The sequence below is a fragment of the Halichoerus grypus genome, chromosome 5, assembly GCF_964656455.1.
Source record: "Halichoerus grypus chromosome 5, mHalGry1.hap1.1, whole genome shotgun sequence".
Classification (NCBI taxonomy): Eukaryota; Metazoa; Chordata; class Mammalia; order Carnivora; family Phocidae; genus Halichoerus; species Halichoerus grypus.
The window spans coordinates 151970464-151993526 of record NC_135716.1 but is presented as its reverse complement, the minus strand read 5'-3'; the positions used below and the strand labels follow the sequence as shown (position 1 = coordinate 151993526).

Here is a 23063-nt window from a genome sequence, read left to right as displayed (position 1 = left end):
GCAAGAGAAATAGTCAACAAAATTAAAAGGCAGCCTACTTAATGGGAGAAGATATTTGCAAATGTCCTATCAGATAAAGGGCTAGTATCCAAAATCTATAAAGAACTTCTCAAACTCAACACCCCAAAAAAACCCCCAAAAAATCCAGTAAAGAAATAGGCAGAAGACATGAATAGACATTTCTCCAAAGACATCCAAATGGCCAACAGACATGAAAAAATGCTCAACATCACTTGGCATCAGGGAAATACAAATCAAAACCACAATGAGAGACCGCCTCACACCAGTGAGAATGGCTAAAATTAACAAGTCAGGAAACAACAAATGTTGGCAAGGATGCGGAGAAAGGGGAAACTTCCTACACTGTTGGTAGGAATGCAAACCGGTGTAGCCACTATGGAAAACAGTATGAAAGTTCCTCAAAAAGTTAAAAATGGAGCTACCATACAACCTAGCAATTGCACTACTGATTTATCCAAAGGATACAAACATAGTGATTTGAAGGGGCACATGCACCCCAATGTTTATAGCACAATAGCCAAACTATGGAAAGCCCAATGTCCATCAACTGATGAATGGATAAAGAAGATGTGGTGTGTGTGTATATATATATATATATATATATATATATATATATGTATAAAATGGAATATTACTAAGCCATCAAAAAGAACGAAACCTTGCCATTTGCAATGACATGCATGGAATTAGAGGGTATTATGTTAAGTGAAATAAGCCAGTCAGAGAAAGACAAATACCATATGATTTTACTCATGTGGAATTTAAGAAACAAAACAGATGAACATAGAGGAAGGGAAGGAAAAATAAGATGAAAATAGAGAGGGAGGCAAACCTTAAGAGACGCTGAACAGTAGGAAACAAACAGGGTTGTTGCTGGAAGGGAGGTGGGGGGGCTTGGGGTAATTGGGTGATGGGCCTTAAGGAGGACATGTGATGTAATGAGCCCTGGGTGTTATGTGCAACTGATGAATCACTAGATTCTACCCCTGAAACTAATAATATACTATATGTTAACTAAATTGAATTTAAATGAATTTTTTTTTTTTTTTAAGATTTTTATTTATTTATTTGAGAGAGAGAAAGCATGAGAGGCGGGAGGGTCAGAGGGAGAAGCAGACTCCCTGCCGAGCAGGGAGCCCGATGCGGGACTCGATCCTGGGACTCCAGGATCATGACCTGAGCTGAAGGCAGTCGCTTAACCGACTGAGCCACCCAGGCGCCCATTAAATGAAGAATTTTTTTAAAAAGTTTAGGAGTGTGTAGTGTTTAAAATGCACCTCACATGTTTCCTCCTCCTCCTTATATGTATTAGGTGTCGTATTGTCATTCTAGCATTGCATGTGTTTTGTATGCTTGTCTCCATCAATGTAAAGATGCACTGTTAGAGAAGATATATTAAGATTCCTTTCCTTCCACTCCCTCTCCCCTCCCCCCGCTTCTCTCTCTCTCTCCACACAACACATACTTATGTGCACATATACTTAGATTCTCCACACAACACATACCTATGTGCACATATACTTAGATATGTGTTTATATATGCGGTTCTAGGTAGTTTCACATAAGCACTTTCACTACATGGCTAATTGGCCACTAGGCAATTTTGCTGTAAAAACTAAGGTCCCCCAGGATAAATGAAAGACATTTATTTAAAAAGGCATAATGAAAGAAAAAAACAAATAACAAAATTAAAAGACTATTGCAAAATACAGAATATTTTAATACTTTCAAAATGTATAGTGTAGATTCATGGTAAGACAGCACAAATGACTGATTTTGTTTTGTTGATTGTACCTAAGCACTTATCTTCAAAGTCTTTTGGTCATAGCATTATACATTTTGGTTTTGCTTGTTGATTCATCTTCTTGCTTGGCATCACACTTTTTCTTTTTTCACCAAAACTTCCTCCTTCATTAAGAGAAGTATCAGTTTCTACATACGAGGGTAAGTATTTTTTTTTTTTTAAAGATTGATTGACTGATTTAAGAAAGAGCGAGCATGAGTGGGAGGGGCAGAGGGAGAAAGACAGAATCCTAAGCAGACTCCAAGCCAAGCACAGAGCCCGATGCGGGCCCGATATCACGACCTGAGCCGAAACCAAGAGTCAGACACTTAACTGACTGGGCCACCCAAGCGTCCCACGAGGATACATATTTATAACTGAGCTTTGTATTGCATTGTGAAAGCCTTCCATGTTGTTCTTTGTCCTTGGCATATTGTCACATGTCCGTTTATAGACGTTCCAAATTTCTACGGGAAATGTAGGTTCAAAACTCTGAGCCACTGTATAGACTGTTACGAAGGCTAAGATTTATATGAAGAGTGGGAGTACTGCATCATTGAGAAATGAAACCAAACTGTCAAATGAAACTATCAACCAGTTATTGTTTTCTTTTACAGCAAAATTGCCTTGTGGCCAATTAGTTATGCAGTAAAAATGTGGCAAAAATTCTTATGGTGAAAATATCAGACACACACCCCTAAACAAACACTGGAAATCAGAAATTGCCACCTGGTGGCAAAGGAAAGAAGGCCAAGTCCTAGATAGGCAGCTAGAAACTTGTAGATAATTTATCGTTTGGCATGACTATGAAGTTAGGTCCCCAAGAGGCTTCTGAGCCAGACACCTGTTCTGCTCTTCTGAGGGTCCAGGTCCATGAGGAGGCAGGTTCACACCTTCAGTAAACACTCTCTGAGCATCTGCTTAGTCCATTTGGGTCCTAAGGTCAAGTAAGAGGATCCTGAGATAAATCAAATTCTCTCTGACATGAAATTCCCAGTACAGGGAAGTCTTTAAAAAGCAGCAGTGTCGGGGCGCCTGGGTGGCTCAGTTGGTTAAGCGACTGCCTTCGGCTCAGGTCATGATCCTGGAGTCCGTGGATCGAGTCCCGCATCGGGCTCCCTGCTCGGCAGGGAGTCTCCTTCTCCCTCTGACCCTCCCGACCCTCCCCCCTCTCATGTGCTCTCTCTCTCAGTCTCTCTCTCTCAAATAAATAAATAAAATCTTTAAAAAAAAAAAAAGGCAGCAGTGTCCATACAGTAAGTTTCTGCAGTTGTGAGGGCCAGCGGCAGCACAGAGGAAAGGAGGCCCCAGGTGGCCTGGAGGAATCGACGACTTCCCAGAGGAGAGACAGATGATGTGGGAACTGAAATTGGAAGGAATGCTAGGAGTTTGCCAGGCAGACCTGGCAGGTGAAGAAGCTACACACAGGGAACAGCATCAACAGGCCTGAGGCTGCATTCTGGGGGATGGGGGGCAGCAACCACTTCCAGGTCCTCAGAGCAAAAGAGCACAGCCTCCAAGTAGTGAGGGGAGATAGACAAGGCCAGATGAGAGAGGACCTTGACTATAATGTTTCTGTTTGTTTTAAAGATTTATTTATTTATTTTAGAGAAAGAGAGACAGACCGTACACGAGCCTGGGGAGGGGCAGAGGGAGAGGGAGGAGAAGCAGACTCCCCACTGAGCGGAGAGCCCCTAGGGGGGCTCGATCCCACAACCCTGAGATCACACAACCTGAGCAGAAACCAAGAGTTGGACACTTAATCCACTGAACCACCCAGGCGCCCCTTGACCATGTTTTGATTTGACTTCAGGGTGATCTTTTCATATGTGTAGTTGTTGGGTTCCCCAAATGCAGCATCAGGAAACCAGGATCACAGAGCGTATCCTCAGGCTATTAACAGTCCTTCAGGCTGAGCTCCCGACTGAGCTGCAACTAGAAGGGAAGTGTCACTTTTCCTGCTTTTATTTGCAGGCCACTGCGCAAATGGAAGAGCATCTTGCAGAATTCATTTCCTCTAACATGCCAGACAGTGTGCTGCCCTTGGCAGATGGAACCTTGAGCTTTATTCATCATCAGGTGATTGAGATAGCCCGAGACTGCCTGGATAAATCCCGGAATCGTCTCATTACATCACATTACTTCTATGAACTTCAAGAGAATTTAGAGAAACTTCTACAAGATGTGAGTATCCTTGTGCTAGAACTCTGGTACATCCTCCATGAGGTAGTGGATTATTTATTCCAAGCTAAGATAAAGGCATTAGTGGTGTTTCCAGTCTTCTCGACCAGCTTGTCACCTCCTTGCTCATATGCAGGACGCACCCCCAAGGGTGGTGCTGATGGACTTGGTTCCTCCTCAGTCCCCTGCGTTACTAAGAGAAGTCTGTTTGGTATCAAAAGAACTCAGTTCTGTGGGCTTTTTTCTGATCCCACTTACTCTGCCTGAGTACCAACATTGGTAGTATTCATAAATATTTGACTGCATTTGTAACCCAAAGCCTAAAAGTGGCCCCAGTGGTGAGTTTTCTTCTAATGGAAATATTGGGGTAAGCAGAGCCTTCAGAATGGTTCTGCACAGCCTGGGGGAAACTGGCTAGGGCTTGCACTCTGGGTTTTTCTGTTTCCTGACATTGTATTTACGTGGTGAGAAGTTTGCTAGTAGGGATTTAGGTGTTTAGAGACCTGATCCTCCCCAGTATGAAAAGACTTCTTGGGAAGCTAGAGATAAAGTAACCCAGAGATGGTCAAGACCAGAGTATTCAGTAAGGTGTTTTGTTTTTTTTTTAAGATTTTATTTATTTATGTATTTGAGAGCATGCTTGTACACGCGAGTGGTGGGGGAGGAGCAGAGGGAGGGGGAAAGAATCCCAAGCAGACTCTGTGCTGAGTGCGAGCCCGACGCAGGACTCAATCCCAGGACCCCAAGATCGTGACTTGAGCCAAATCCAGGAGTCGGACGCTCAAGCAACTGAGCCACCCAGGCACCCCATACAGTGAGTTCTCAGCCACTGCTTCCTGCTCTAGGGTTTGCTTTCCTCTTAGCCTCTACAATAAGGTGGTCAGTTGCCTTCCCCCCTCAAATCACAGTTGCCCCATATTACACCATTAGTACTAGTACAGTGGGGAGGACATGTGCCCCTTCATGTACTAGAGTATTTCCTAATCCAGACCCCTATTACCTCTGACACATGACCTTGCTCTGGTGTTGTACCAACTGAGCTGAGACCCCAGGGCTATGATCAAACAGGACTTTAGTGTGTTAGTCTAGAAATTAGGAGCAGGGAGTTGTTTGTTTTGTTTTTTTTTTTTTTAAAGATTTTATTTATTTATTTGACAGAGAGAGACACAGCCAGAGAGGGAACACAAGCAGGGGGAGTGGGAGAAGGAGAAGCAGGCTTCCCGCCGAGCAGGGAGCCTGATGCGGGGCTCGATCCCAGGACCCTGGGACCATGACCTGAGCCGAAGGCAGACACTTAATGACTGAGCCACCCAGGCGCCTTGTTTTGTTTTTAATTAGGAAACAGTTGAATCTAGAGAAAAGATGACTAAAGATGACCATGATTATTGCTGTCAAATACTGGAGGATTTCTCATACATAATAGGTAGCAGATTGTTCCCTGTCCTCTAAAAGGCCTGTTAACCCAGTGGATAAGAGTTACAGTGAGGAAAGTTTTGATTTAATAGATGAAAAAGTGCTTCCTTCTACAAAAATGGTTTTTTTCTGATTTCAAGAGTAATGCTTAAATTCAAACATTGTAGAAATATTATTTTAAGCAAACTAAATTCTCATGCAAATCCCTGGCAGCTCTGTTTCTGTTCAAAAATAACTTTCTAACACTGGATAGGAATCCAGGATTGTGGCATCAGGTAAAGGATCAAAGTGGAGTGACTTCCCAGGTTGCTTGTATATCTAAGATTGATTTTGTGAAATGCTAAAGTCAGAGCCTTGCCCAAAACCTTCAGGCATTTTCCCAGACTCATGGCCTCTGGGAGTAGTTTGGTTGGTGCAATAAGAGCACTGAATACGGAGCCAGTGTGTTCATCTGTCCCCTAATTTGCTAGGCCCTGGGGATGCAGAAAAAAGCTCATTGCAGTTTCCACCTCAAGGAATTTGCTGTTGAGTGGGGTTACAGACCCATCAACAAGTGAAAAGAACACTTATCATTTATTGAAGTGTACTGTGTGTCAGACACCACCCTGAGCCCTCTACAGGAATTATCTCACTTTTATGTATTATAGTGATTTTGATTGATGAGCACTGAATAGTAGAGGTCTGTTCTGAGCACAGTTCTGCGTGGAGAGTTCGGGAAAAGTTTGAGTCTTGAACAGTAGGTAGGAGTTCACCAGACCTAGGAAAAAGTTTTTTGTTGTTCTTTTTTCCTTTTTTTGTTTTCCGTGAAATTCATTGTTTCCACATTAAAAATTTTTTTGCAGGGAAGTGTTTTCTTTTTTAACCACATAGTACCCAGGGTAGACCACCATCATAAGTCAGTAACATGTGAATTTTGAATAAATAAAAGCTACAAAGCCCAAGTTATATACAAATATCTTAGGCAATAATATTTACAAACCTGTGTACAACAAAACAAATGTAAACAGTAAATGTAGCATGAGAATAATCAAAGGATACACAGGAACAACCACTTATGGTCAGTCTGCCCACCAGGAGCGGGCACTAGCCAGGCCCTGGAATCAGGCCACTCTGAGAGGTATAAAGGAACTAGGTGCATTCCAGGAATTGCAGATGAAGTAGGTGAAGGATGCCTGCAGGGAAGAGTTGGTAGATGAATTTGAAGCGTTAGAATGGGAGGGGCAAAGGCTAAAGTGTCGTGAGGAGCTTAGATTTTATCATGAAGGCAATGGGGAAATTATTGAATGGTTTTAATTTGGAAAATGGCATGGTAAGATTTACATTGAAAATATCACTATCATTTATCGAGCACTCAGTGCATACTAGACAATACATGATCTCGTTTAATTTATCTAATGTAATCTTCACAACACTGTAAGTAAGGTACTACTATTCTCTAAATCTACCGATGAGGAAACCAAAGCTTTAAAAGAGGCTAGGTGAGCCCAATGTAACTCATTTCTTAGTAGCAGAGCTAGAACCCAAACCCAGGTTTGTCTTATTCCAGAGCCTGAGATCGTATTTTCAAACACTTCATCAACAAACACTGAAGTCAGCTATGTAAGAGGCACTATGCTAGTCTTAGGGCGTAAGGGAAGAAAAAAAGACACAGTCTCTCTGTTCACAAGGCTCTACAGTGTAGCTGTAGACAACTGGTTATACAACAACGTGGTACCATGTGGTCTGAGCAAACAGCACATAGAAAAGGGAACGGTTACTTCCTGTTCTTGTGTGTTTGGTGGGGGATGGGGTACAGGCAGAGGACTTAGAAGAGGGTTCACAGAGTTGATACTTGGGCTAAGTCTTAAAAGAATAAATGAGTTTCACCAAGTGCCCAGCTTCTCTCTTCATTTGATAACCATTTTTTTCTTAAATGGTCCTCATTTGTTATTTTTCTTTCCTAACAACCTGTTCACTGCTCAGTCTTGTGCCTTCTACTTTCCCTTCCCACCATTCCTCTAAAACTGTTCAGGCAGAAGTCACCAAGGAACAAACCAACCAATTGCCAAAGAGATCCTATGGCCTCTTTCCATCCTCATCTATCTTCACAAGTCCACAGAGCTCTACACCATGAATACCTCTCCTGGACCTTTTTCCCCGCTGGGGGTCATGACACTCTTCTCTCCAGTCTTACAGTCTTGCTGCCCCTTCACAAGTTCCTTCTCTGCCCATCTCTTAAATGCTGGTGTTTCATGTTGCTTAAGCGGGGCATCTGGCTGGCTCAGTCGGAAGAGCACACGACTCTTGATCCCAGGGTCGTAAGTTCGAGCCCCATGTTGGATGTAGAGATTACCAAAACAACAACAACAACAACAAAAAAAAACACTTAAAAAAAATAGAAGTATTAAATGCTGGCGTTCTGCAGGGCACCACCCTGTGCGTCGTTCTCCTCCTCCTTTCTTCACGCTCTCCCTGACAGCTTCATCTCGTTCATTGTCGTCCGTACACTGAGCACGCCCACCTGGCTGTGTCCCTCCCTGTTCTCCTTAGCTCCAGATCAGTGTTGTAGCTGCTTCAAAAAAGACGCCTCCACTTTGACTTCCCAGATTGGTTAGTATTCTTTGGTTGCAAGTAATAGAGAGCCAGCTCAGAGTAGTTTAAGCAGGAAGGGGAAACTCATTACAAAGATGAAAAGGGTGGATCTTCGAGAATTGAAGACAGGAATGCAACCGGGCCCTAAGGGGCCAAAACCAGAAACCAGAAGCTGTGGGAAGCTCAGGAAGTGGTCATTCTCCTCTCATGCTGTTTTTCTCTGTGCTGCTTTTCCTCTGTGTCTTTGGTGGATGCGGCCATCCCTTTTCACCCGACAGTTCTGCCACACTGGTATTAACAGTTGTCTTTCCGTCCATTTTTAAATTCATAGGAGAGTCATCCACACTGGTCAGCTGCTCGAGGTGGGATGGAACGGGCAGCCACACAATACAGAGGTAGCTACTAGACGTCAGAGCAGTTTCCGTAAAAGAGAGAAAGGCTCCTGGGCTGGGTAAATACCCAAGAAAGTATCTAGTATAGGTACCTCCAACTCTGCACGTCCAAAACAGAACTTCTCCACCTGCCCTTACCTGAACTACTTATCTTCTTACAGCTCTGATTTCATTTGTGGGTTCACTGAAATGCCCCAAAAATTGTAGTTGCATTTCCCTTCTCTTCTTGCTTCTGCTAGCCCCCACGTCTACTCCCTCATCTACCTCGGAAATGGCCCCAGGCTGGCTGTTTCTGTCCATCCTTCCTGCCGGGGTTTATGGCTTTTTCATGCACATCACCGCAGTAGCCCCTTAATGGATTTTCCCGCTTTTCTGCTTGCGCTCTTCCGTGCACTGTCCACGCTACAGCCAGAGTGATCTTTCTAAAATACCTGTTGGGTCGCCTCCCTCCTGCTTTGAAATCTTTCCATTCCTGACATTCTGCCTGGGTTGGGAAGTGATCAGTGAAAGCTCCCTTGAGAGTTGCCCCTTGAGCTGGGGTCTGGATGGAGGAACAGGGAAAGCCACGTGGCTCTGTGACATTCCCTGATGTCATGTAGTGTCCTAAAGCTCCCTCTCACCGTGCACTGGCCTTCTCTAACTTCTTCATTTTGCGGAAGTCTCTGTACCACCCAGTTGTTGCTCCCCAGAGCCAGCTCTGCCCAGCCCCGTCCTGCGTTAGCCCAACCACGCTGTGCCAGTGGATTGCTTAACCAACCTTTGTCTTCTCTACAGGCTCATGAGCGCTCACAGAGTTCAGAAGTGGCTTTTGTGATGCAGCTGGTGAAGAAGCTGATGATTGTCATTGCCCGCCCGGCTCGACTCCTGGAATGCCTGGTGAGTGGACTCGCGGGAAGGTTGGGAGGCGGTGGGGCGCGGAGGGGAGGTATCCTGCTAACAGCAAAAGTGTGGTAGTCCTCGTTTAAACGTGACCTGCCAGCACGGGGGCCCAGGCGAGTTCCTGTGAGGAAAATGGCCGCCCCTGAGGGGTATTAGCCTGGCCCCCTCACACCGAGCAGGCCCCAGGTGAGTTGGGCATCCGGGCGGTCAGGAGCACGGGCCAGTTCCGTTGGCATAAGTCAAGTCCTTCACTTGGTCGTGCGGCAGCACTTTACTGGGCACCTACCTTATGGCAGACACTGGGGACACAGCGTCCCTGATCCTAAGGTGCCCCCTCTGTAGAGCAGTCAGTCTTCGTGCCTCAGAGAGGAGGCTGGAGACGTGGAGGTAACAGTTCGGGTACTGCCGGCAGCGCTGCAGCTGAGGTAAGTCCAAGGCGTGACGAGAACAAGTCGGTGCCTCTCTGTGGGGCTTGATTTCCTCACGGAGGTCATAGAACCCTGGTGATAGCAGGGTTTAGCCCAGAGTGTGGCACTTAGTGGGTACTCAGTAAATGGAACCCTCATTCTTCCGTGCTCGGGGCAGACAAGGACTGCTGTGCCGTCCTCATGGCTCTCCAGCCGCTAGCAGAGGAGGCTCTCGGTAAATATCTGAGGGCAGGTGTGCGTGCGTGTGTGTGTGTGTGTGTGTGTGTGTGTGTGTGTGTGTGTGACGGTGCCATCTGCCTGGCAGGAGGCTTTGGACCAGGTCAAGAGGCTGAGCTATCTTGAAACCAAAAGGTCTGGTTCTTATTGTCGGGAAGACAGCATATGCTTAGGATGTCCAATCTGGAGCTGGCCTGAAAGGCGGCTTTGTCCCCGTTCTTATGATCTCTGAATCATGATGTTACTAGGTATTCGGGGGCAAGGGTGTCCAATCACAGAAAAAGTCCTGTTCATCGTCCTCGGGGTATGTGCTGTAAAAACCAAAGAGGCCTTCACTTGTAGCCCTCACCACTGACTGCCTCTCTCCCCTGGTGCAGGAGTTTGACCCTGAAGAGTTCTACCACCTGTTAGAAGCAGCTGAGGGCCATGCCAAAGAGGGACAAGGGATTAAATGTGACATTCCCCGCTACATCGTTAGTCAACTGGGCCTCACACGGGATCCCCTAGAGGGTGAGCATGCTGCCTGGTGGCTGCAAACACGCCCCACAGCCAACAAGCTCTGACCGCAGGGAAGCCACTCGAAGAAGAGGCTTATATTGGACATGGACACGACGCAGCGTCAGGGGCCTCAGGGCTGTCAGAGAAACCCCGTCTTCTCTGTCATAATGCAGCCCCTCCTTCAGATTTGTTCACACCCACCTGATATAACCCAACCCAGATTGCCGTGAGCCCAGCTGGGTTGGATTTAAAACCTAATGTCAAAAGAGGCCAACAACAAAGGACCACAATTACATTTTCAAAAATGGTCACCTCCTCTGCATGCTTACCTCCCCTTCTGCCACCTTACCAGCCTTCCTGTGACTTGGGTGTGGTCCCGACCCCAGGCTTCAACAGATCTCTCCGTTCTTCAGGGCTTCACACTGCGCCCCTGCAGGAACCCTGGGCTTCTAAGTCCCTGGTCTCTATTCATCCACCGTCCCTGCTTCCCGACCCCACTGGTAAAGTGGCATAAGGACCAATAGCCCAACCTTGGGCCCTGTTTTCCAGGAATTGTCCTAAATTTGAGGGAAGCTTTTTAAAATTTGTCAGGCCTTGTGAATGGCACTGGGCTTCTAGAAATAGGAGTGGCAATATTATTTGGCAAACAAGTCCAAAAGCTGTGACTGCTCTGAGGCTGGAGCCACGGGACTGGATTTGCACCCCAGACTGATGCAGGAGATACGAATGCCTACCTTGCATGCACCTGTCGTGGGCTTTGAGTGGACTGTTGAGATGCCTGACATTGCTGCGCACACCTTTCTCTTGTGCCCTTGCTTTGTTTCTAGAAATGGCCCAGTTGAGCAGCTATGACAGTCCTGACACTCCAGAGACAGATGATTCAGTGGAGGTAAAGACCTAGAGCTTCTGCCCCAATCCCAGAGGCTGGGCCCTATGAAGCAAAGGGCCAGAGTCCTCTCTGAGAGGACATCTGAGGGCGGGATGGAGGAGTGGGCCGTTGCACCTACCATCTCCGAAGTCACTCAGCTCCTGCATCAGGAAGAATGGGTGGGGGCTGCAGCAGGACTAAGAGCTGAGCTGATGCTGGGGCTCCAGCTTCCCCAAGCATGTGGGCTCTAAGATGCACGCTTGCCTCCTGCCTTTGTTCTTGTCTTCTAGGGCCGTGGGGCATCTCTGACATCTAAAAAGACACCCTCTGAGGAGGACTTCGAAACTATTAAGCTCATCAGCAATGGCGCCTATGGGTAAAGGCAGGGGTGAGGGTGTGGCCAGGACTGGAGCTAAGTCAGCCCTTGGGCTCTTCCTTCTAGAAGCGTATGATACCTAATCCTCTGGGCAGATGCCTCAGGATAGACCCTCTCCCTCCCAAGGCCTCCTGGAGAGACAGGAGTTGTTTCCTCTGACATCTGAGCGTTGTTTCTTTCCCAGACAAGGTCCCCACTCCTCTTGGTAGTACTCCTCCTCTCACTGAACTCTGGGGAAGGGTTGAACTGTGTCCTCAGGACTTGGTGTATTGGGAAATTGAAGAGTTCTGTGGGCAGGAGGCCCAGATCCTTCTCATCGATAAGCTCACCCCTGCTCCTTTGGTCTGTGCGTTTATAAGGTGGGATAGGAGGCAGTTTGGACACCCCAGCTCTGGGTGGTGGGGAGCACAGCCCAGGTGCTGAGGGCCCATGGGAGATGGGATGGGCTGTGTTTCCAGGGCTGTATTCCTGGTGCGGCATAAGTCCACCCGACAGCGCTTTGCCATGAAGAAGGTCAACAAGCAGAACTTGATCCTTCGGAACCAGATCCAGCAGGCCTTCGTGGAGCGTGACATATTGACTTTTGCCGAGAACCCCTTTGTGGTCAGCATGTTCTGCTCCTTTGAGACCAAGCGCCACCTGTGCATGGTGATGGAGTATGTTGAAGGTACTGGCGGGGAAAGGTGGCCTGGCATGGAGGCCAAGGCACCGTGTGAGGCTTAGCCCTGAGCTGGGACCAACAGCTTTGTATAGGGGTGACATTTCAGGGCCCAGCTTCCCAATCTCTCTTCGGCATTGGTTTTTTGCCTTAGGATCTCAGAGACCATTTGGCCACAGTGGGCACAAGGCTCCCTGCCCCTCAAAGGGAGAGGCTTCTGGAGTAGTAGCTGCCATGAGGCCGCCATGTCAGGTGCAAAGAGAGGCATTCTGGGACAAGATGTATCAGCCCAACAGCTGTAGAATCCTGCGCCCCAAAGCCTGGATGGTCTCTACTGCTGGTGCCAGGCAGGACCAAAGGAGGTAGCAGAGCCACACAAGGGTTGCATGCTGGGAGGACTGCATCTGGACCCTCAGGAATAAAAGGAATGCCATTGCCCTGACTGAGGGCTTGTGAAGGGGACACCCCTTGAGACCACACAAAATGCTCTGGGGATGGAGTCGAAGAGCATCCTGGGGCCCCCCTGGGGAGAGACGGCAGCTTTCCCAGTGACCTTCACTCTTCCCTTCGCACTGCTGGGTACAGCTTCCAAAGATATTTGGCCTAAGTCTTGAAGTTGAAACTGAACAAAACTCTCCTTTTCATCCAGAGAGTACGTGCTGGGAGTTTACAATGTTGCCTTATTCAAAAACCAAAGGATAGCCAACAGGAAGGACATAAGTGGACAAATGCTGGAGTCTCAGGCCGATGGACTCCCACCCCGAAATAACTTTGCGCTAGCCCTGCCAGTCCCCTCACAGGCATGGAGGCCCGGGTTCCTACCCTCTCTGGCCTGAATGATGGCCTTGACAGCCATTGGCAGATTCGCTTCCACCTACACCTCTCCACTCTGTGTGCCCCCCGTACCACAGCGGGAGGGCTAGACTCCCGGCCTCTAGCACCAGGGGTTTCCCCGAGGCTTCAGAGACATAAGCCTGAGACCGTCCTGACGAGGGAACTGGGTCCTTCCTTCATGGTGTCCTGGGCTTGTTACAGGAGGAGACTGTGCCACTCTGCTGAAGAACATTGGGGCCCTGCCTGTGGACATGGTGCGTCTGTACTTTGCGGAGACCGTGCTGGCCCTGGAGTACTTGCACAACTACGGCATTGTGCACCGTGACCTCAAGCCTGACAAGTACGCCCACTCTCGGGGCCCCGGCCCAAGGTCTCCCTCTTGGGTCTCTAAATAAGTGGAGGCAGACACAGCATGTTTGAATCTATCCCAGAATGGCTGCTAGAAAACAGTGCTCATGTGGGTGTCTGTCTAGGCCTAGAACTCCAGCCCCTGACCACCCCAGATGCAAAGCCGGTTGCCAGCGAGTCTGGCCGGGGCTTCGTAAGGCCTCAGTGACATGGAAGAGCCACTGAGGAGCTCAGCTAAAGAAACCAAGCCGGAGAGCGTCAGCACCATCTAGTAGAGGCTGAACAAGGGTTCTCACATTTGCTGACGTCCCTGGGCCAAGCACTGTAATCTGGGCTGTAAGATGGTCCCTGACCTATAGAACTTCAGTGTGGGACACAGAACTACCTAAGTATAGGCTACTTCTCAGAAGGCATTAGTCAGATGGGGAAAGGTGGGAGGAGCTTTCTAAAGCCAGGAAGCAGGATTTGCAAAAGGCACGCAGGTATGAGAGCACAGGACCCTGGAACTACAAATAGTACATTATGCGGAGACTGGGATCGTTAATTGGTCAGAGTAGTAAGAGATAAGGCTGGAGAGGTAGGCAGGGAGCAGATCTCCAAGGGTCTTTTTGTTAGGTTTGGATTTTATTTTAAAGGATCCTAGTGAGTCGTCAAAGGGCCTGTTAGCCAGAGGTATGATAGAATGACACGCTCAGGTTTAGGCTTAGAAAGATCACTCTGCCAGTGGAAAGATGGTGAGGCTGTTGCAGGAGACCGGGCCGAACCAGCCATGCCTGCAGGATGCAGAAGAGAGGGGAGACCGTTAGGAAGTAGAAAGGAAACCTAAAGGTGGGGGAGGGGTGCGTGGGAGAGAAAAAGGGAGCAGAGTCTGGGCTATCTTCCAGATTTCCAGCTCAGGACTCGTGCATGGGGATAAGCCTCTGTCATGGAAAGTGGCTTTGACACTAGACAGACCAGAGTTCAAATGACCACTTGTTAACTCTGTGAGCTTGGATCTGTTAATTAAACCTCTGAGCCTCTTGTCCCCCCCCCTTTTTTTAAAGATTTTATATATTTATTTGACAGAGGGAGACACAGCAAGAGAGGGGACACAAGAAGGGAGAGTGGGAGAGGGAGAAGCGGGCTCTCCGCAGAGCAGGGAGCCCGATGTGGGGCTCAGTCCCAGGACCCTGGGATCATGACCTGAGCCGAAGGCAGACGCTTAACGACTGAGCCACCCAGGCGCCCCTGTTCCTCCCCTTTAAAATGGGGATAATAATACCTACTTTTTCTGTTAGTTACTCTGTTGTAAGACCTTTCAGGAGCCAGAGTATCTTTATAAATAATCAAGTACTTCTCAGCTCAGAGGTAACAGAAATCATTTTCTGAGAAGAGTACCAGGTAGGAGGTGTGACTCTGCTTTGGACAGGTTGAGTTCACGGTGCCTGGAAGACATCTGGGCAGTTAGTAGGCATGGAGCTCATAAAGGAAGTCAGATGCTGATTTGGAAATCAGAATAAAGGGTGGCAGGGTGAAGCCTTTGTCATGAAATGAAATGACTCAGTCAGGGTATGTGACAGGGGAAGAAGGAGACCATTTCCTGTGAGCTCTTATCTCTGGTTTCTCCCAACCAGCCCTCCTTTAAAACCAGCTGTGGGCATGGCACAAGATTATGCGCCCCTTTCCCCTCTCCCTGAGCCTGGGTATTGTGAGCCACCCAGGTGAGGAGAGCCTCGGGCTGAGGCTGATTGCTGCTGGTACCTGCCCGCAGCAGAGAATACGGTTGAGGGCAGTAAACGGTAATGAGTTGGGGGAATGGGCAAGAGGCAGGTGAGTTGCTTGTGCAGAATGCAGGACTCACAAAGCCAGAGATGCCTTTTCTTTCACAGCTGCCTGGCTCCCGGCTGAAGCTACCCTGCTTAAGTCCCACAGGAACCCTATAGAAGCCTGAGTGGGAAAATTTGGCATGTACTAAAATCAGCACTCTTGGAAAACCAGGAAATAACCCCATACTTCTGTGTCTCTGACTTCCCAGCCTCCTGATTACATCCATGGGGCACATCAAGCTTACTGACTTTGGCCTTTCTAAAATTGGCCTCATGAGCCTGACAACAAACTTGTACGAGGGCCACATTGAAAAGGATGCCCGGGAGTTCCTGGACAAGCAGGTAAGGAAGAATGGTTGAGACCTTGGGTGTTGAGGTCCAGACTTTAGAATATGTGGTGAGGGGCCACATACTTAACCCTGTAGCTACATGTTGAGACTGGGAGCTCCTATCTTTTCCTCCTTTTGGTTCCAGGGAGGCATTGAGGTAAGGGAGCATATTTGGAAAACGGGGTGGGGCTCAAGAATCATAATGAATATAAAATCCAAAATCATTTTCTTCCTTGGGGTTTGGAGAAAATAGGTCATATATAACCATTGTTACTCTCTGAGACTAACGTGAGATTAGTCCTGAGCCTCCTAGCCTCAGTCAAGGGCAAGGCTCTTCTGGAGTCTGTTGTTCTTGGAACACGGCTCCAAGTTTCCACTGGGCTGTGGCCCAGCTTCCTGAGAGTAGCCTCTAGATGTTCCCTGATTTGACAGTTCAGATGGTAACTGTTTGCAAGTCCCTGTAAGTAGTCATGTGACTGTAGGGGCTGTCCTTTGAGAGACTGGAGGGCAGAGGCCAGTTGGGGGAACTAGATGCCATAAAGAGGTGTTGAGCGCTCTGGGGGTGGTTGTTCCAGGCTAGAATTGTATGTTTTGGTTAACTGGGAAGAACATAAACTCACCCCACCAGCAGTTCCAACTCTGATACCCTGGGTTCCTGTTGATCTTGCTCTTTAACCAAAGTAAGCTGAGTCTTCATTCAGAGATTTCTCCAGAGGTGGGACCATCCCCAGCCCTTCAGCCATGATGCCAGTGAGCTGCCTCAGGAAGCTGAGCTAGCCTGGTTTCTGTGTGCCCAGGTATGCGGGACGCCGGAGTACATCGCGCCTGAGGTGATCCTCCGTCAGGGCTATGGGAAGCCGGTGGACTGGTGGGCCATGGGCATAATCCTATATGAGTTCCTGGTGGGTTGCGTCCCTTTCTTTGGAGATACTCCGGAGGAGCTCTTTGGGCAAGTGATCAGTGGTAGGTACCATCACCCAGGCACACTGGGGAGACAGAGTCTGGATCCACAAATATGATTTATGCATGCACCTGTGAGGCTTATGTTGTGAATTCGTGTGTGTGTGTGTGTGTAGTATGCTTGCTTCTTAGATGTGTGTGTGTGTGTGCGCGTGCATGTACTCTGTCACCCAGGGCTTGTTCTGATTGAGTTCATGTCTCCCCCATGTGGGCGTGAGTGTGCCTGTGGTGTGTGTGTCCTGTGAGTATGAGGTTGTGTGTGTGTGAGTGTGCTGGTGTCTGAAGTGTAGAATCAGGCTGAGCTAGAGCTTCAGGACAGGGGAGTCCTGGATCACAGGATGGGCCATGGGTGAGCGGGTGTGAGACCCCCTAGGAGGACAGGAACCTATAGAACTTAAGGAGTTGGCTTTCAGGGGCTCTGGGCTGGGCCCTCTATGCCTCCCTCCCCATATCTTATCCTAGAACCTTCCTCTTTATGACCCCACTCTGCCTGCAGCCTCTGAGACCCTCTTCTAACCCACTCCTTCCCTCTTTCCCCCCAACTCCTCAGATGAGATTGTGTGGCCTGAGGGGGATGATGCTCTGCCGCCAGATGCCCAGGACCTCACCTCTAAACTGCTCCATCAGAACCCTCTGGAGAGACTGGGTACAGGTAGGACCGGCCCCACTGAGCTTTCTCACAACTTGGAAGAGGGAGATTGAGTCTATGCATCCGGAAAGCTCAGGCTTCAGGTGTGGGCAGTGCATGTGATCCTGAGACTGCCCTGCTCTGAGCGCAAGAAGAGGTGCTGGGGCTGAGGCCCTCAGGACTGGCCTCTGAGGTCTGGCTTCTCACCGCACCTGCTGCTCCGGACTCCGCGTAGCGCATCCCGCGCCCTCGCCCACGCCCTTCCTGTCCACAGGCAGTGCCTCTGAGGTGAAGCAGCACTCGTTCTTCACCGGCCTGGACTGGACAGGACTTCTTCGCCAGAAGGCTGAATTTATTCCTCAGCTGGAGTCAGAGGATGATACCAGCTACTTTGACAGTAAGGCCACTGATGGGACAGGGAGGAGTGGGGATCCTCTCTGTTTGCCCAGAAACACCTGTGCACCCTGAACTTGGCATCAGGAGCAACTTCTCCAGGCCCTCTGAGGTCTGATAAGGGTCAAAAGGAGGCACCACCAGGGGCCTCTGAAGGGACCCGTCCTGTGTGTCTGATCCAGCCCGCTCAGAGCGCTACCACCATGTGGACTCAGAGGACGAGGAAGAAGTGAGTGAGGATGGCTGCCTGGAGATCCGCCAGTTCTCTTCATGCTCTCCGAGGTTCAGCAAGGTGCGACGGAACAGGCCCAGGCTGGGCAGAACAGGAGGACTGGGAGAAGAGGGCCTGTCAAGGGCCATGGCTGGGGGGCAGGTGGGGGGAGCAGGTGACGGGGCTGCCCCTAGGAAAAGAGGAAGAAAGGGCTGGGCCTGCCTATGACAGAGACTGCAAGAAGCACTCCAGGCCCCCTCAGTGGAAGAGCTGCTTCCTCAAAGATTCACCTGGTGTGGAGGAGGGAAGGGCAGAACTGGTTCCAATTCCTGGGTGTCAGGTGCCAAGGATACTTTTGGGAGGTGAGGCTGCTGGGGCCTGTCCCCAGCACAGCCTCTGTGCCCACAGGTGTACAGTAGCATGGAGCGGCTCTCGCTGCTCGAGGAGCGCCGGGCACCGCCCCCCACCAAGCGCAGCCTGAGCGAGGAGAAGGACGACCGCTCTGACGGCCTGGCAGGGCTGAAGGGCCGAGACCGGAGCTGGGTGATTGGCTCCCCTGAGATGTGAGCACCCAGAACTCCCCTGGGGCGGGCAGCACAGCCATCCGTCAGGTGTTGTAGGTCATGGGCGGGATCCAGATGCGGGGCGGAGCGCTGGTGGCAGTGAGCGGGGGGGCCTCACAAGCACGGCTTCCAGAGGAGTGTCTGAGGGAAGAAGTTCTGTGACTTATAACCCTTGTGAGCCCCTACGGAAGCCTGGGCTGGAGGAGGAAGACCACCTGCCTGTCTCACCTGGGCCTGGTGTCTCATAGATTGCGGAAGCGGCTGTCGGTGTCCGAGTCATCCCACACGGAGAGCGACTCGAGCCCTCCGCTGACAGTGCGACGCCGCTGCTCAGGCCTCCTGGATGCTCCCCGCTTCCCTGAGGGCCCTGACGAGGCCAGCAGCACCCCCAGGAGACAGCAGCAGGAGGGTACATGGCTTCTGACAGCCCCTTCTGGAGAAGGGCTATCTGGGCCAGTGGAGCGGCGGCTGAAGCTAGACGAGGAGCCCCTTGGCCAGAGCTGCGGTCCCAGCCCAGGTGTGGCCCAGCAGGTGGCCAGAGGGCCTGCAGTGGAGGCTACTGCAGGCAGGCAGGGTGGGGAGGCTTGGCGGCATTGCAGCTTTCATTGCTCACTTGGGCCCACAGCGGTGGAGACTCGAGGAGGCCGTGGGACCCCACAGCTGACCGAGGGAGCTACAGCCAAGGCCATCAGTGACCTGGCGGTGCGCAGGGCCCGCCACCGGCTGCTCTCCGGGGACTCTGTGGAAAAGCGCACCACTCGCCCCATCAGCAAAGTGATCAAGTCTGCCTCAGCCACAACCCTGTCCCTCCTCATTCCTGCAGGTAGGGCCCCCAGGGAACTAGGATAAAACTCGCAGGAAGGGCCGTGGAGTCTCTGTGGGTCTGTGGCAGGGGTCTGCACGTGGCAGGTGTGTCTGTGCCTTGTGCCTCGAGGAGTGGGAACCCGAGAGGCTGTGTGTCACGGCTGCCCCCGTGTTAGGAGGTGAGAGGTCTGTAAGGGTGTGCAGTGGTGTCGGGTTGCCCTGTGCACGTGCCACAGGGCAGGACGGCACCGGGTGACGAGTGCCAGCTCTGAGGCAGAGAGCTTACATTCAAATCCTGGTTCCATCCCCAAATGGCTCCTGACTTTGACAAAGTTGCTTAACCTCTCTGAGTCTCAAGTTCCTCATCAAAAAACTAGTGGTAGCTCGTAGGGCAATTGCGATGTTTGAATACGTACAGGGGTACAAGGACGCCCTCAGGGCTAGCTGCCGTTGCCTCCTGGGGAGGGTCTGGGCACATGAGGAGCTTGGCTGCTCCAAGTCTGTGGGGAGGACGTCCCTGGGCCTAGGCTCTGCCTATGGCTACAGCTGCCTGGGATCAGCAGCCTGGATGGGGCTGGGCTGGGAGCATGGCCAGCCCGGGGTCCTCTGACCTGCTCAGTCCTGTCTTTCCTTCTCCAGAACACACCTGCTCTCCATTGGCCAGCCCCATGTCCCCACATTCCCAGTCATCCAACCCATCATCCAGGGATTCTTCTCCAAGCAGGGACTTCCTGCCAGCTCTCAGCAGCTCAAGGCCCCCCATCATCATCCACCGAGCTGGCAAAAAGTATGGCTTCACCCTGCGGGCCATCCGTGTCTACATGGGTGACTCGGACGTCTACACTGTGCACCACATGGTGTGGGTATGTTTGTCTCCCATTTTCATCACTCCTCCGCCTTCCCCTCACCAGGGCCTGTCTGTCCCTGCTTCTGTCCCTGCCCACACTATCCTCAGGGGCCCAAGGAGGGTGGGTCCCAGCAGCACCAGGCCCCACACTTCACGCTCAGGCTCCAGGCTGAGGACTGTTATCTCCCTGGGGCAGCACGTGGAGGATGGAGGTCCAGCCAGTGAGGCGGGGCTTCGTCAGGGGGACCTCATCACTCATGTCAACGGGGAGCCTGTGCATGGGCTGGTGCACACAGAAGTGGTGGAGCTGATTCTGAAGGTTAGTGCTGGGTGTGCTGCCTCTCTGGTCCCCAGAGGACCCCTGCCTTGTGAGTCTGTGACTGGCCATAGGGGAGTGGGAGAGTTGGGCACACGTGGCACTGAGGACGGAGGCACCCAAAACAGTGGGTTTTCACTGGAAAGCAACATCTTCACTGACCAAGGCCCAGGCATCCTTCTGAGCCATGGACAGGACTGCAGAACAAGGCAGATGAGCCTCTTCTCTACCTTCTCAACCCCAAACTGCCCAGGCTCCACTTGGAGCCATTTCCTAATCCGCGAAGAGGGAAGGAAGGCCTGTGGTTCAGACTTGTTAATGCAGGGGCAAAAGCTAGAGCTGTGGTGTCGCCGTGCCCGAGGGTAAGGGCGGGGGCAAGAATATGTTCACTACCTTAGCTTGGGTTCACGCTCTGTTCCCCAGAGTGGAAACAAGGTGTCTATTTCAACAACACCCTTGGAGAACACATCCATTAAAGTGGGGCCAGCTCGGAAGGGCAGCTACAAGGCCAAGATGGCCCGAAGGAGTAAGCGGAGCCGGGGCAAAGATGGGCAAGAAAGGTGAGCCAGACTGAGCCACCTGGGTGGCTAGCGTGTGCTGGGGGCCCTGGCCACTGGGCCCAGTATATGCTGTGCCCTGTGCCCCAACTCAGCCCTTGACCCTTGTTTCTGCAGCAGAAAAAGGAGCTCCCTGTTCCGGAAGATCACCAAGCAGGCATCCCTGCTCCACACCAGCCGCAGCCTTTCCTCCCTTAACCGATCCTTATCATCAGGGGAGAGCGGGCCAGGCTCTCCCACACACAGCCACAGCCTTTCCCCCCGATCTCCCACTCAGGGCTACCGGGTGACCCCCGATGCTGTGCATTCAGGTATGAAGTGCTCCCTGCAGATCGCAGAGACAGCCCCTGGGAGGTGGGAAAGAGCCTAGGCCCTCTGTGCTTCTCTGTGGCCCCACTCTGAAACTCATTCACCCTACCCCCTGAAAGACCCAGCAGTCTTAGGGAGGAGGGGACGGGGGTGGAGATGACCTTATTTCTGTAGCTTGGGCTCTGGATCACTGCTGGGGTCACCTTGATCCTGGGACATTCCAGGGCTAGCCCTGTCTTGCCCCTCAGTCACTTGTATCAGCTAATAACATTGCTCTGCCTTTGTCTGTGTGTCTGTCTGTGTGTGCACAGTGGGAGGGACTTCGTCACAGAGCAGCTCCCCCAGCTCCAGCGTGCCCAGTTCTCCAGCCGGCTCTGGGCACACACGGCCCAGCTCCCTGCACGGCCTGGCACCCAAGCTCCAGCGCCAGTACCGCTCTCCGCGGCGCAAGTCGGCCGGCAGCATCCCACTGTCACCCCTGGCCCACACCCCTTCCCCACCGCCAGCAGCTTCACCCCAGCGCTCCCCATCACCCCTGTCTGGCCATGGAGCCCAGGCCTTGCCCGCCAAGCTTCACTTGTCGCCTCCTCTGGGCAGGCAGCTCTCACGGCCCAAGAGTGCGGAGCCGCCCCGCTCACCACTGCTAAAGAGAGTACAGTCCGCTGAGAAACTGGCAGCCGCGCTTGCTGCTTCCGAGAAGAAGCTCGGCACTGCTCGAAAGCATAGCCTGGACCTGCCCCACCCCGAGCTAAAGAAGGAACCGCCACCCAGGGAAGTCAGCCCTCTGGAGGCGGTCGGGACCAGGAGTGTGCTGTCTGGGAAGGGGGTGCTGCAGCCTTCTCCCTCGTGGGCCCTCGGCACCCTCCGACAGGACCGGGCTGAACGGCGAGAGTCCCTGCAGAAGCAGGAAGCCATCCGTGAGGTTGACTCCTCCGAGGATGACGCCGAGGAGGGGCCCGAGAACGGCCAAGGTGTACAGGAGCCCAGCTTGGCACCAAGCCCGGCAGTGGGCCGGGTGCCCCCCCTCACAGGAGCGGGAGAGGGTGAGGAAGAGGATGCCTTCTCGTCCAGGGGCCCCAAGAGTCAGGGCCCAGTGGTCCCAGGCCTATTGACAGAGGTCACACTGAAGCCTCCCAGAATGGAAGGCCCTAGTGTCCCCCACAGGAAGCTTGGGATCCCACAAGCCTTTGAGGAGGCTGCCAGCGCCTCATCAGCGGCCCCCAGCCTACGTAAGGCTGGCCGCACAGACCCCATCCCTCCTGAAGGCTGCTGGAAGGCCCAGCCCTTCCACACCCAGGCACTAACAGCACTTTGTCCCGGCTCTTCAGGACTTATCTCCACCAGTCACTCTGCTGCCTCCTCCACCTCTGGAGAGCCAGGCCCATGGTCTTGGAAATTTCTTATCGAGGGTGCAGACAGGGCATCCCCAAGCAGAAAGGCAGCAATGGAAGGTGGGATGGCCAGCTCCCAGGATTTGGAAACCATAACTCCAGCCCACCCTGAGAACCTGTCTCCCAGACAGGAGGGGAAGTCCTGGCCACCTGGTGCTCCTGGGCTGGTCCATCCACCTCGTGAGTTTCCCCACCAGAGCTGGCTGTGGGAGCCCGCGGGTGCAGAGAGAGAGAAAGAGGAGCCAGCCCTGGGCATCACCGAAGTGCCTGATGCCTCAGGTGACAGGAGGCAGGACGTTCCATGCAGAAGCTGCCCCCTCACCCAGGAGCCTGGGCCCAGCCTACTCTGGAGGGGCCGAGAGCCAGGGGGCCCTCAAAAGCATCAGGACTTGGCATTGGTACCTGATGAGCTTTTAAAGCAAACATAGCCATTGTTTGCCATTTCTTGCACTCAGACCTGTGTAATACATGCTCTTGGAAACCA

General features: G+C 51.5%; 1 protein-coding gene across 4 annotated transcripts in view; it reads left to right on the top strand.

Moving 5' to 3' along the window:
• The window catches only part of MAST2 (microtubule associated serine/threonine kinase 2), a 220883-nt gene extending 197820 nt beyond the window's left edge, over positions 1-23063 (top strand). For 2 of the 4 annotated variants that reach the window (XM_078073206.1, XM_078073204.1), the window contains 20 exons: positions 3779-3988; positions 9136-9237; positions 10262-10394; positions 11210-11271; positions 11541-11626; positions 12085-12293; positions 13320-13458; positions 15481-15613; positions 16398-16563; positions 17111-17212; positions 17463-17585; positions 17764-17873; positions 18201-18355; positions 18604-18872; positions 18981-19178; positions 19799-20022; positions 20203-20325; positions 20746-20882; positions 21000-21190; positions 21500-23063. In XM_078073206.1, coding sequence (XP_077929332.1) covers positions 3779-3988; positions 9136-9237; positions 10262-10394; positions 11210-11271; positions 11541-11626; positions 12085-12293; positions 13320-13458; positions 15481-15613; positions 16398-16563; positions 17111-17212; positions 17463-17585; positions 17764-17873; positions 18201-18355; positions 18604-18872; positions 18981-19178; positions 19799-20022; positions 20203-20325; positions 20746-20882; positions 21000-21190; positions 21500-23007 — 4380 coding nt within the window. In that variant the 3' untranslated portion in view covers positions 23008-23063. Of the gene's footprint in view, positions 1-3778; positions 3989-9135; positions 9238-10261; positions 10395-11209; positions 11272-11540; positions 11627-12084; positions 12294-13319; positions 13459-15480; positions 15614-16397; positions 16564-17110; positions 17213-17462; positions 17586-17763; positions 17874-18200; positions 18356-18603; positions 18873-18980; positions 19179-19798; positions 20023-20202; positions 20326-20745; positions 20883-20996; positions 21191-21499 lie in introns of all 4 variants that reach the window. The other 2 variants (XM_078073205.1, XM_078073203.1) reach the window with 1 other exon arrangement.